Below are 12,755 nucleotides of genomic sequence, written 5' to 3'. Positions count from 1 at the left end.
CCTGGGCTGGGCTGAGCTAGCCAAACGTATATCCTAATCCTCGAACGACAAGCCCATTCCGCCTACCTTCTGATTAGCTTGCACGCAGTCTCTCCGGCTTCAACGCCACTGTTCATAGGGAGGACTCTATCATACCTAATATGAATCCAACTGCACGCATGCACATCTCGAAAGATGTTCATCCTACCCGAAAAAGTCAGTTATGAACTTAGTGAACAACGCGAGTGTCTCGTTGTGGAAAGCGCGACTAGTCAGAGCCAGCTTTTGAGCCTGCTGGATGAGAGCAGCGACGATACGAGGATGGCAATGGCCTTGATTGACGGCTGAATACCTACGGCAAACTATATGAGTGATAATAATAGATGAATACACTGGAGCTGAGCGGAGATCCCAAGTCAAGGCCGATGTAAATTGTGATGACTACATTCAAGGTCAACTAATAGCTGTTATATATACATAAGTTCAGCAGCCTACGAAGGCGAATAATGTAAGAGATACAAAACAGCATCAAGTCAACACTTTTGAGTCGATGAACATTCCTACATATCATGTACTACTCGTCATAAAGGGGACTTTCAATCGAGCGAATAAACCGATTAGCTCACGCGGAGAGGAAGTCGAGATATCTCTTTCCTGTGACGTCCCAAACATAACATCCCTCGCCACGAGCTAAGACCACTGGAAGCGGGTGATAGTTGTGGGCTCCATGGACATCTTCCAACTTTATGTATCTGAGGAGGACAGCGACTATTACTAAGCTCAGGAACAGCACGTAGTGCCATAAAATCACATATTGAAGGAATCGATGACAAGAGAAAACCAGTGAGGCATGGCAAGACTATTGAGTTGATAATACTGCTATAGAATCGTTCTCATGATAACTGTATACGACGAGTCAGTGAGGATAGTCATAAGAAGAACTCCATGTTCCAATCTAACGAGATGGATGTGGAGGAAAGGCCACTCAGAGGACTAGAGTCTCACTCCTCGGGATCGTCAACCTTGGAAATGTAGGTCTTCTTGAGCTGGGTTAGGAAGGTATCTTCATCGGATGGGCTGAGTATCACAAGTCATAACCCTCTTGTGTAGGAAAAGCTCACTACTTCATGGTGACAATCGTTGGGAGTGCTACCGAGGATTAACGAAGAAAATTAACTGAAACGGAATACACTGGACCAGCAAGCCTCGGAAACTCAACACTCAGAGCGAAAATCTATTATAAACTGATTCGAAAGGAAATCTATTTCACAGAATTTCGCGCCCGCACTGGGAAGGATGCTCAAAATTGATTCGCATGGTCGGCACCAACATCAGATACAGGCTGAGGGGGGAGACATCATACCAATAAGAGCGGGCCGCGCCTTATAAGACTAAAGAGATGTAGGAAATCGTCATACTGCGCACTACGACAATCGACACAACAAATCTGCACGCATGCACAAAAGATATTATCTTGCACATATATTATCTACTGATGAGCTCCTCTATTCCGCTGATGAGTAAATATCCCCAGCTCCTACTATATATTGGTGCTATTTTGTATATCTAAGTTTCGAATCAATTGCTGTCGCGACCTTAGCAAGATCTGATGCCAATGAGCTCCCATCTCCACGAGCTCGTATTATTCAGTGAGCCAAAACACCACCACGAACCGACCAGACCATCTCTTCCCTCCCATCGTGTTGTATACTGATTTCATTCGGGATATGCCGTGACGAAATACTTATCAACACAAACATTCATTTTTCCCCCCAGCCAAGTTTTGCTTCCGATTGCTTCAAATTTATCAGTCCCGAAATGAATACGAACTACCAAATTTTTTATTATGAAACCTGAGATTTTACGCGAAGAAACTCAGGTCGCAAACAGTATTGGACTTTATGTTTGTTTCCCTCGTCCCAGGGATTCCCTCACAACTTTAGACATCCTCAGAACGGACAAAACAATTCTCTAATTGTTTAACTGCGTACTTGACCATCTCATATTGTGCCAACTCGAACAAAAATCACAAGCCGTTGAATGGAAAATCTCATATCGAGTGAATCGCATCACAAAAGCCAGTAAGGCCACTTCCTGCTTGCTAATTTTTTCGCCTTAGCTTGATGAATCTGTACACGGAACTTGAACCAGAAAAGCATAAAATCCTCCCGTTGTCCAAATCTATTCATCTGACAATATAATGAATATCTTAATAATATTCAATTAAAATCCTCTCACTGAAATGTGACAAGCAATAACCAAACTTTGCCGGAAAATACAGAAAGTTCTATCATATCACTCGCTTATGCTACACCCGTTCCGACCACACCATGAAAGAAAGTGAAAAAATATGATCAATGTACCATGGTCGTTCGAATTCATCCACAACTCCAGATGCGTATAAATTTAATGATTTGTATAATTGGAACAACCCTCTGGTGCGAAAAATCATCCAATATCATCAATATTCGTAAGCGATGAAAGGCGATTAGATAACAATGAACAACATCATCAACAACTCTATATCAATCGACGAAGTGAACGTTGCATAAATCAACGTTCACTCCAAGGACTAAGCAAAGACTCACAGAACAACAACTCGAAAAGAACAAGCTGGAACTCACAAAGCCGATATTTATCAGCGTCATGAACTCAACACAGGTTCAAGGAAGAATATCCCTTTTCTATCTCGTGCATCATCTACCATGCATAAATGCTAGCCTACAGCAGCATTTGAAACTAATTTAACCGAGTTGACACTATCAAGCACATACGATAAAAATAGCAGCACTGATAGCCACCTCGATTGAGCTTCATTTCTCAGAAATGACGTGTCCAGCATCTCAGCATTCCTCTGGACCATACAAACTGACGATAAACCTAGACGATAGTAGAGACAATTTCTTGGGTGATAAATCTTTATTATAAACACGAGACGAAACCTCCCTTCGGCTTCTATCTCCTTCAACCAAGTACCATACGGGATACACTTCGAAACCTGACAAAACAACACGATAAATCACAAGCGAACATCAACGACACTTGGCAAAATATACGATATGCGTCGCTACCACAAGACCGACCAATGACACTGCCAGACACTCGGGAAAGGCAAACCTCTTACTTCGAAAGTTGGAACTTCTTCTTCACAGCCCTGAGCTGCGTCCCCGAGTGATCCTCGTTGGTAGTTGCTTGCAGTAATGCACATAATTCCTTCGCCACAGCTTTCACCTCTTGCTCAGTGTTCGGGCAGTGCACAGCCACATGTGGTGGCCATGCTGCCGGCTTTCTGATTAGTTTGTTGGATAAATACAAAGCGCCCGCCGCCAGTTGACTTGCAGAATATTTCAGCATACTATACCTGCACAAAACCAGAAACTACTAGACCAACAAAATTGCGGCGAGGAGGATTATGAACTCGACGAGTACATTTAACACGTCAAGATTAATCTGATTACGCGACAGGGTGAACTGACTTACTCTGGAAGGGCGAGTTCTAGACAATACTGTGCCAAGAAAAAGTGTTTCTCATCACTCTCCATGACCTTGGCGTACCGAAGTAGGAAGAACATTGCTGATGGTGTTGTCAGGCAAAACCTGATAGAAAACACTACTTCATCGCAGACTGACATCCACTCACCCGAGCGCGTTAAGGATGTCCACTTCCATTTGCATGACTTCATGACGTTGATAAGTTCTGTCGCATATACTGACAATGTCCTTCATTTCAGGAGCATATATATCCTCATACCTGCCAAAACACACACCATAATCACATAAACGAGGACCGCCCGAGGGCGTACTTCGAGGCAATCAACAAACAGGTCACACCAACTAGCTGTAACCGTGTACGTGGAAGATTGGGACATTGCTCAAGATAACGATCAATCAAATTGACCTGAAAATAGATCAGCATATTGCACTTGCAGTCAACATCGACAAATACCGTCAAGTAGAGCGTCTCTGGAACCAACTTGAACTTCCAATGAACCTCAACCAACCAGTCGATCAGAACAGCGCGCATCCTCTCGGTGATATCGGACTGAGTTCTACCCATGTAATTCCAAGACTGCCGATATCTGAACAAAAACACCAGTAACACACCGCAAGCGGATCAAACGTCTCTCACTTCTGTTCAATGCTGTTCATGTTGACAAAGATAGAATTAACGTATTCCGCCACGAACTGAGGGTTGTTGAGATCCTAAAAGTCAACCGTAGGAATATCTGAAGCAAATTGACCTTACTTGACGATCCTCAGGCGGAATGGTGTCCTTCCAGTCGACCAACTGCTGGAGCTCCAATCTCGCCGGCGTGGTCCCCTGCATGATGGTGTCATCAAGGTCCTCAAGCTTGCTTGCAGACAACCGAGCCGCCGCAGCCTTGCTCCGCGTCACCATACCTGACAATCAGATGCATAACCACTACACATGAGCACAAGCTCTACCAGTTTGAGCAGACATCACATTAACCGTGTTGCTGATGTCCATGAACGCTCCCCTCTTCCGAGACTCCATCACGACATGACCACCCTTCCCCGTAAGGGCGTTCTCAGAGAGCTGAGCTTGCTGAGCACGGTTGCTAGAGAGCATTGTGGAGAACTTACAATCGTCAAGCTGGTGATGAATGACAACGATAACCGCGTGCGCCCCACCAGAAACGCCTCGTTTCGTGCAAAATGCATGCAGGAATCCTCCCGGCGCATTTTGAAACGGCTGCCCTCAAAGCCGCGGGGTTTGGCAGGCCTGGGATTAATAAACAGCATGGCCTCAGGGAACACATAGACCCGCCTTGGCACTGTTATACGGTCACTTACAAAATAGTCTTCCTGGTAGAAGCATACGGACTAAGACCGCGAGGATGGAGGGTGGTGCAGAAGAAGTCGGTCGAAGCCTCAGAGCAGGAATGCGTGATAACTAAATCATGTATTGCTCGTTGTTGAGGACCGTTTCAATTCAAGGCAGCACACAAGCTTGTCTCTGTTAGCTTTACTGTACAAGGCCAGTAACGATCGCCTCTAATCTACGTGTATATTTCTACTTCTTAAGGGGAATTATCACTCGCAATGTGAAGACTATTACCCTCAAGTCCATGATGGAACTCTACTAAAGATATCTCATCATTTTTGACTTTCTGGTGTTCACGTTGAAACCATGTGTGTGTGAATGTTCTTATTCTTAGTACGACTGATTCCGCAACAAACCGCAATTATGTACTGCGGAGTGGGTGACCGCAAGAGGAATCCTCTATAGCTGATGCTTCTGAGTGCCCAGCTGTTCAGCACGCTTGTCACAAGCTTTTGAGAAACTTTCCGTTTTAACCGCGTTCAGCAATTAGGTCGCAGACAGCGCAGTTGATATGAACGAACTCTGTAGCTCGAGGACCATCGTTGCTAATTAATTTTACTCTGGTAAATACGAATTCAAACGCATAAACGATCGAGCATATGCTAAGGTTTCTCAGCGGAACTTCGGAATTTTCTCACTATTTATTAAAAATACGAGAATTTCTGAAAATTTTCCGGAATGCACAAGAAAGATGTGCTCATTATCCCACATATATAGCACAGTGAACGGAACCGGTGAAACTAGCCAAAAAGTCTGTGTATTCGCAAAATTGAGCACGACTGTCTGCAAAGTCGCAAGCCGACCGGTTAAAGCCTCATCGTCGAGAATTATATACTTCTGAATTTCAGAAGTATTTTTTCCAGAATCTGAAAAAGAACTTTGAATGTCTTCAGAAGATCCACAAAGTATATGCCTCCTTCACCAAACCAACCCCAGAACCGATTTGTGTTACGAAACGATCAATTTGAGTGCAAAGACTACCTACCCATACAGCGGTAAACCGAACCCCATATCACCCTGGCTCGTGTCCAATGTCACGACATCGCGCAATCACAAGTAAAATCGATTAGCTCGGCGCGCGCACTTGCTCCTCGAGACTTGGCGCCTAGCCGTTTTTCATGATATCGTCTCGTGAGCGTTTATCGTCTTGTATCAGCATCGAATTTGTTAAGGTCATGGCTGATCAACTCACTGAAGAGCAAATCGCCGAATTCAAAGAAGCATTCTCACTTTTTGATAAGGACGGCGATGGAACGATTACCACTAAGGAGCTTGGCACTGTTATGCGGTAACTTACCTTTCACATTTCTGAGATTTGTATTACTATTCATCTCATTTCAGATCCCTAGGACAGAACCCAACAGAGGCCGAGCTGCAGGACATGATCAACGAAGTGGATGCTGATGGCAATGGTGAGGCTTCCCGGGAGGTTGCGTGCCGGAGACGTGATTTTTGGCAGGTACCATCGACTTTCCGGAGTTCCTTTCGCTGATGGCTCGAAAGATGAAGGATACCGACACCGAAGAGGAGCTCATTGAAGCCTTTAAGGTAACTTTCACGAAGATTCCGCGGAAAATTTGCTTTCGCTGAGAATGATTTTCGTGATTGCTCAAGTTTAGGTGTTCGATCGCGACGGAAATGGATTCATCTCTGCTGCTGAGCTCCGTCATGTTATGACCAATCTTGGCGAGAAACTCACCGACGAGGAGGTAATTTCTCAAATCCCTCACTTGTGTGTTGGCATCGCTTTCTCGATAGGTCGATGAGATGATTCGTGAGGCTGATGTTGACGGAGATGGACAGATTAATTACGAGGAGTTTGTGTGAGTTTTCAAGTATTTGGTCTGCTCTCGGACGACTTGTGCATTTTCTCAGTCGTATGATGATGGCCAAGTAAAGCGCAAGCAGTGCGATTACATCAACGGTTGTTTATACTTTGTGTACCACTGCTATCTGTCTTATGCGTGAATATATCTTAAGATCCGAGTTGGGATCAGTGTGAATACCGTGGTCAATTTGAGGCGCTGTGATTGTGACTAATTGATGCCGATCAAAGATAATAGTGAATAGAACAAACGGAACGCCTCTATCTGAAATTGCCCTCAATAAGGAGGATATGTTTCCCAGTGCATCGGGTGCGACCAGATCGTTGAAAGCAACGCGAACAGCCGAATGCGTTATACCATCGTCTCCCATGATGACGTCCATTTAACTCACCGTAATCCCAGGAAATGACAGGATATTGACGTTAGGGGGAAATTTTATCCAGGTTTGAATGAGTTCCAGATTGACTTATTGTAGACATCATTGTAAGGATCATCCTGTCAGTGCTTTTTCATCAGGCACGCCTCGAGTGCCGTAATGTACATGCACTTGTTCTGGTAGAATGAATTATAACTGCTATTTTGATTGACGTCGCGTTGAACTGGTCAATACAAGAAACGAATAACACCCAATCCAGCACCACATCCAGGATGGTTCCCGTTCGCATCCACTGGATGGCGTTCTCTGTCAATTTCAATGAATCGCGTTGTGTATTGATAGAATAACATCCCATTGCACCGTAGCGCCGATGTTCAGTATGCACTACAGTGGTCACTCATAACTCAACTCATAATGTCACCAAGTCGAAACGACCTAACCTTGTCTGTGTGTTGAGTCAAACGCCGACAATACAGTTTTGTTAGACTCGCATCGACGCACACTAGAAGTTCATTTGAATTGGCTTGATCATTTCTACCCCGTTTATAACGTCCTTGTAGTGAATACGCCACTCCTGAATACGAATAGTCTTCTCGACATTTTCAATCCCGAATTTCAAAAATGCAATAACAAATAGAAAAAAATTGGTTTCATAGGACGAGTTTCCCAATTCTAAAATATGATTTCCGTACATCGCTCGAAAACAAAAACTCAAATTCGTTCATCCATTTTATGAGTTCCAAAACACAAGTTCAAATCCACCACACACAAAAGACTAATTTCGACCAACGAGATTTTCCAAGAAGGAGAGTTCGATGCGATGGATACTCCTAAACTCAACACGTTGTTGTGTTTCCAAACCGATTCCTTCAGGCCGCCTGCCATCTGAGACCGACTTACTGTCATATAATAGACACAGAATAGAGAAAGTAAGCAGGCGAAAATCTTCACTTTCATACGTACGTTTGTGTTGTTGTTTTTATCAAAGGCTCTACAACAACGGTTCCAGCAGAACAATGAAGACAAGAATAACAGACACAATTGTTCGATTACGAGACTCGTAGTAGCGACTGAATCTACTGATCGTTCTTGCGACGATTCTTATATTTTCTCCTCTGTGCGCTGCTGGGTTCGGGATCTGCATTGGGCAAGCTCGATGCAGAATGTGAACTCGCTCTCCACACGGTGAACCAGTCAACATCCTTAGCAGGAGGAAGTGGCATTGAGGCTCCCTAAGGAAAGATACAAAGTAGGTATGCAACTGGACACCACAACGAAAAGGAACTCTCCCATACTAGTGTTTCGATCAGTCGCACGGTTGAATGCCTTGTCCGTCAATGAGCGAAACTTGCCCAATGAGGGAAAATGTGGTTGAAATTTTACCGTGAAATTCGACTATTTTTTGTAGCGCTCTGCGGACTTCTACTTGTATGTAAACTTCTATAATTGAGGAAGCGGAAGATTTATTCCTACACTGAACTTACCGTTCGCGTGCTCTGACGTCCGCCTGGTACGCGATTGACTGAAAACATCACATGAAGAAGAGCAGGGTAGATATCAACAACGTATTGGTATATTTTATAGAAGGGGAATATGATACTTGCAGTGAACCAATCTGAGCACAAGAGCGAGCATGCGCGACAACCCGGGTTCGAAACCTGGCAGAGGCTTCTTACTCCATTGGCGACGGACATCTCGACGGTTTCGGAGTGTAATAGCCATCAGGGCGACCGAAATACCATGGAAAATAACGAAGTATATCCCGAAATATACGCCTATAAGAGCCGGTTGTCGAACGAATATAGATACCAGTAAAAACGGCCTAACAGGAAAAACAGTTGTCTCTCATCCGAGAGATACCAAGTTCGAACCCTCCTCACCTCAATATTATCACAATAGTTGGAACAACGTCCGCTATGAACGACCAAATTCGACCAACGAGAGCCTCTCGAGAACAGCAACCCTTCAGCCGAATAGTAGGGACGAAAGCGACAACAAACATACGCAACCGAAAATACCACCGTCCACACTCCGAAGCGAAATTGCTACTCCCGGTATCAGTACGGATCTGAAAAAATGCCACGCATAAAAAGTGACCGTTTGGAAACTAGAAAGTAATTAACACGTTGTCAACTATGCGTGTTGAATAGAATGATAAGATTGTGGAAGGATTCCTGCTGAATACCAGCACCACACCAGAAGTAATGCTCACCTGACTGCCTCCCATACAAGTTTCGAAATCATGTCTCAAGTACTGCTCCATCATCAACGATGGCTGCAATAAACCAGGAGAATGGGTATCCTGAGGTAATCATCATCAAATTCTGTCACGCGCCACGAAATTATCCCAGCTCACATTGACTCCCACAAATCCTGCGAGGGTTTTGTGAAGGGCCGCCCGATCCCACAGAGACACTGCCTTCAACGGAGTTACAACACACGATCCACCCAGCTTCTCTTGAGTAAAAGACATTCTGAAATCGATCAATCGGGCGAGCGCGTTTCGCAACAACCCTTCTCCCAACCTACATTGCCCTTTGCTTGACTATATAATCACGTAGTGTTACTGACGGCATGTTGCTGACGCCCCGCACCGTAGGCATATACCACACCACTTTGGTGCCTTCTCGACGATACTTCTACACAAAAGGAAAAAAAGGAATTCGGAAACTACTCTCGAGCTGTCTAACAATTCTTCCACGATATAAAACATCCTTTGTTATTCGCTAATCATCCGAACTTCCTCAAGAAACGAATACTCTTCTCCTGTCCATGTGCAAGTGTAAGCAACGACCATTTCGGTAGTCAACTCCATGCAACAGTGATTCCTCCGATACCACAACATCCTATATTCGTGCGGAGCATCACACGACCGCAAATCCAAAAATATATTCCCTTTGAAAACCAATGTTTGAACTAATGTTCGCTATCCTCAGCTTAGCTCAGGAGTTCCCTCACTGATTCCAGTAGTTTCCATACGAATTAGAATAGCAGTGTTGAGAAACCAATAAGAACTTGTCACCGACACATGTAGTTGACCATGTGCATATTTCCCCACACTGGAGCTCCACATGAAGTGGCGTAATACTCTGTGAAAAACGCGATACTCACGAGTATATACAGTAGTCGTGTTTTCACTAGTGTTTTTCACATCACGAGTGAAACTCCATAGCATTGAACCCCTCAAATTCTTCTTAAATTCAACTCCCCCCCAAAAAGGACCAACCTGAGTGTTGAGGTCCAAGGCCACAGGCAGCATCATATCATCGTCAGAATCAGCGTCCGTAATCAAAAGGGCATATCGGAATCTAAATCACAAGACGATCATCCAAATCGATCACCTGATCGATTTCTACGCTGAGTTTCGATTCTCCTGCGGATTCGCCCACCGCAAAACCGAGGGAATCCACGACTTGTTCGCCCAGTAAATCGCCATGGCCTTGTTATCCTCGGGAAGGTAGGCGTAATTCACGTCTGGAGAGACGAAGTCCTAAAGCGTTGAGGAATTGCAAGATTGACCAAGATTGCAAGATTTCTACCTGAATCATCTTGCAGCAGTCATCTGCAGGTGATAACCCTTCGCCAACCTCCACTACGAATATTGGACTGCAACCATGGACTTTCGGGGGGAGCAACGTTGTGCATCTGCACGCATGCACAAAAGATACCCTCTTCTGGACCTCAAGATACCCTCAGCGCACCGCGAAGATTTTCTCTCACCTCCTGAGTATCTTTCGCACTCGACCGCGCTTCACAGGATCCGTACAGCATCCACTGCGCATCGCAACGATCACACAAACGTCTGTAACCAATTCGCCACTCTGTTCATTCCCCTCCCCCAAAACGCCCATCGGCACGCCACCAGCAACAGCAGCATTTACGCTCTCAGAAACACTACGTCCTTCCCGACCCTTCCTCGACACTGGAAGAGGTGGCCAACTACAAAGGCGGCGTTGAGGAAATGCAAGATTGCAAGATTTCCCTTACCATGAGCTCAGCAGGGCTGGCAAGAAGGCTAGAATAGTGAGGATGAGACCATCGAGAAGAACAAGCCAGTCGATGACCGCTACCGCAGGCACCGATTCTGAAATAGCATAAGCGTGGTATGATCATAGTAATTGAAGGGAACCCGCCGGGTTCGAGTCCCACGACTGTCATTTTAATTGATTCCCAGACCGTGTCACTAAATCCTCCTCCGCAGGCTACAATAGTGACGATAACTAATGATTCAATGAACTCTACTATCACTAAGCACACTGAACCTCAAGCGGACCTCAATTGTATCTTGCACAGTCAACCTCAAGATACGCTGTATACCTCCATCAGCTCCGTTCCTTATATAATCCCATAGGTCCAACTTTCCAGAATTCGGATAAACTTGATCGGGAAAGACTGCGACAACCAGAAGGCAACAGAGAAACAATAGAAGCCACGATCTGAGGAAAAATGACCGATGCTAGATTCGATCCAGGGACCTCTCGATAGACAAACCACCGCTCCACCAACTCACAAAATGAGAGTTAATGCCCAATAAAATACACCTCTCCTCAATGCGGTCTTCGCTCGATATTGTATCTCCAGCAACGCCACCGACACTCTAGCTCGCCACTCCTTGCTTTGGAAGCGAGCATAGGGATGAATCGGATTACCTGATAGTAACATATAGTGTTCTCGTCGGGAAATAATTTTGAATTTCCCACTTGGGTAGGAGAACGTTCTTCAATCAGTTTTCCATGTGGATATCATCACTCTAGAAACACCATTTTCCCCATCGAAATTTTACCCGGAATATGAAAAAAAACACTAGCGAGAAATTAATATATTCCACGACTACTGCATATTACCGCGAACATCGCATATAGAGTACTACTAAAATGTTATCAAGCCCTAAGGAACACTATTTCTCCCATGTTCTCACCCTCCTCATCCACCGTCTTCACCAAACCACCAGCAAGGTCCTGCAGATTCCCATGCTCGAACGCCATGTGAACATTACTCCGCAAACCCGAGGGCGAATCCACGTCGACCGAGAACACAGACTGTGGTGATTTCACAGAATCAGTATCGCTGTGTTGTTCTTCAGCCTGATGAACAAATATGCGTTGAGGAAATGCAAGATTGCAAGATTTTGCCACTCACTTGCTTCTCAAGCAATCGTCTATGTTCTCGATTCGCCTGCTCCGTCCAGCTGGCCTGTACTCGCCGACGGTACGCTGCGTGAATCTGATATTAAAATTGATAACTTAAAATTTAACGAGGAGTATACCAGTGTGGGGGGAAAATATGTATATGGTCAAGTACATATGTTGGTGACAATATGAAAATTTTGAGAAAATTTTTTCCTCATTTTCACACACTTCCACCCGAATTGCTATGTGAACTCGTATAGTTAGTGCAGTGTTGGAAAATATTAACATGGTCGACCACACATGTTGGTGACAATACGAAAATTTTGAGGAAATTTTGGGCAATTCTGCTTGGTTTTTGTACACTTCAATCCGAATCCGCATAAAACTTCCATATAAGTGAGGAGATTTCGGGGGTCAGTTGAGGAAATTCAACATATTTTCCAACACTGATTTAGTGAGAAAGATTCTAAGATCAGCTGAAAAAGCAAACATATATTCCAACGCTGAGTACAGCAATCTACTTATGATCTTTCCATCAGCTCTCTACGTTACAATGGAATTTCACCCGTGAGATGAAAAACACTAGTGAAAAATATATT

General features: G+C 44.6%; 4 protein-coding genes across 4 annotated transcripts in view; 1 reads left to right on the top strand and 3 right to left on the bottom strand.

Moving 5' to 3' along the window:
- Positions 1–831, bottom strand: part of Pmar_PMAR006572 (Ornithine aminotransferase, putative) — a gene marked incomplete at both ends in the record, with an annotated part of 2,368 nt that extends 1,537 nt beyond the window's left edge. The window contains 4 exons of the mRNA XM_002767134.1: positions 67–135; positions 188–331; positions 606–731; positions 791–831. Coding sequence (XP_002767180.1) covers positions 67–135; positions 188–331; positions 606–731; positions 791–831 — 380 coding nt within the window. The remainder of the gene's footprint in view (positions 1–66; positions 136–187; positions 332–605; positions 732–790) is intronic.
- Positions 832–2,943: 2,112 nt separating this feature from the next.
- Pmar_PMAR006571 (G2/mitotic-specific cyclin-B, putative) lies at positions 2,944–4,570 on the bottom strand (the record flags this gene model as incomplete). The annotated part of the gene is made up of 9 exons (XM_002767133.1): positions 2,944–2,977; positions 3,104–3,340; positions 3,460–3,576; positions 3,620–3,730; positions 3,783–3,877; positions 3,926–4,058; positions 4,109–4,182; positions 4,226–4,380; positions 4,426–4,570. The coding sequence occupies 9 exons, from the start codon at positions 4,568–4,570 to the stop codon at positions 2,944–2,946; spliced, it is 1,101 nt and encodes a 366-aa protein (XP_002767179.1).
- A 1,430-nt stretch (positions 4,571–6,000) lies between these two features.
- On the top strand, positions 6,001–6,722 carry Pmar_PMAR006570 (calmodulin, putative; the record flags this gene model as incomplete). The annotated part of the gene is made up of 6 exons (XM_002767132.1): positions 6,001–6,113; positions 6,167–6,237; positions 6,285–6,373; positions 6,445–6,534; positions 6,584–6,648; positions 6,701–6,722. 6 exons carry the CDS (start codon positions 6,001–6,003, stop codon positions 6,720–6,722), a joined length of 450 nt encoding a protein of 149 aa, XP_002767178.1.
- A 1,158-nt stretch (positions 6,723–7,880) lies between these two features.
- The window catches only part of Pmar_PMAR006569 (hypothetical protein), a 14,274-nt gene continuing 9,399 nt past the window's right edge, over positions 7,881–12,755 (bottom strand). The window contains exons 26-41 of the mRNA XM_002767131.1: positions 12,167–12,250; positions 11,946–12,111; positions 11,538–11,676; positions 11,345–11,463; positions 11,015–11,111; positions 10,748–10,966; positions 10,567–10,672; positions 10,384–10,517; positions 10,254–10,335; positions 9,557–9,666; positions 9,384–9,501; positions 9,240–9,329; positions 8,908–9,095; positions 8,704–8,849; positions 8,512–8,642; positions 7,881–8,259 (exon numbers count right to left, since the gene is read on the bottom strand). Coding sequence (XP_002767177.1) covers positions 8,104–8,259; positions 8,512–8,642; positions 8,704–8,849; positions 8,908–9,095; positions 9,240–9,329; positions 9,384–9,501; positions 9,557–9,666; positions 10,254–10,335; positions 10,384–10,517; positions 10,567–10,672; positions 10,748–10,966; positions 11,015–11,111; positions 11,345–11,463; positions 11,538–11,676; positions 11,946–12,111; positions 12,167–12,250 — 2,085 coding nt within the window. The 3' untranslated portion in view covers positions 7,881–8,103. The remainder of the gene's footprint in view (positions 8,260–8,511; positions 8,643–8,703; positions 8,850–8,907; positions 9,096–9,239; positions 9,330–9,383; positions 9,502–9,556; positions 9,667–10,253; positions 10,336–10,383; positions 10,518–10,566; positions 10,673–10,747; positions 10,967–11,014; positions 11,112–11,344; positions 11,464–11,537; positions 11,677–11,945; positions 12,112–12,166; positions 12,251–12,755) is intronic.

Source organism: Perkinsus marinus (genome assembly GCF_000006405.1).
Source record: "Perkinsus marinus ATCC 50983 genomic scaffold scf_1104296971186, whole genome shotgun sequence".
Taxonomy (NCBI): Eukaryota; Perkinsozoa; order Perkinsida; family Perkinsidae; genus Perkinsus; species Perkinsus marinus.
The sequence above is the reverse complement of the archived record's forward strand: the minus strand, read 5'-3'. Positions and strand labels throughout refer to the sequence as shown.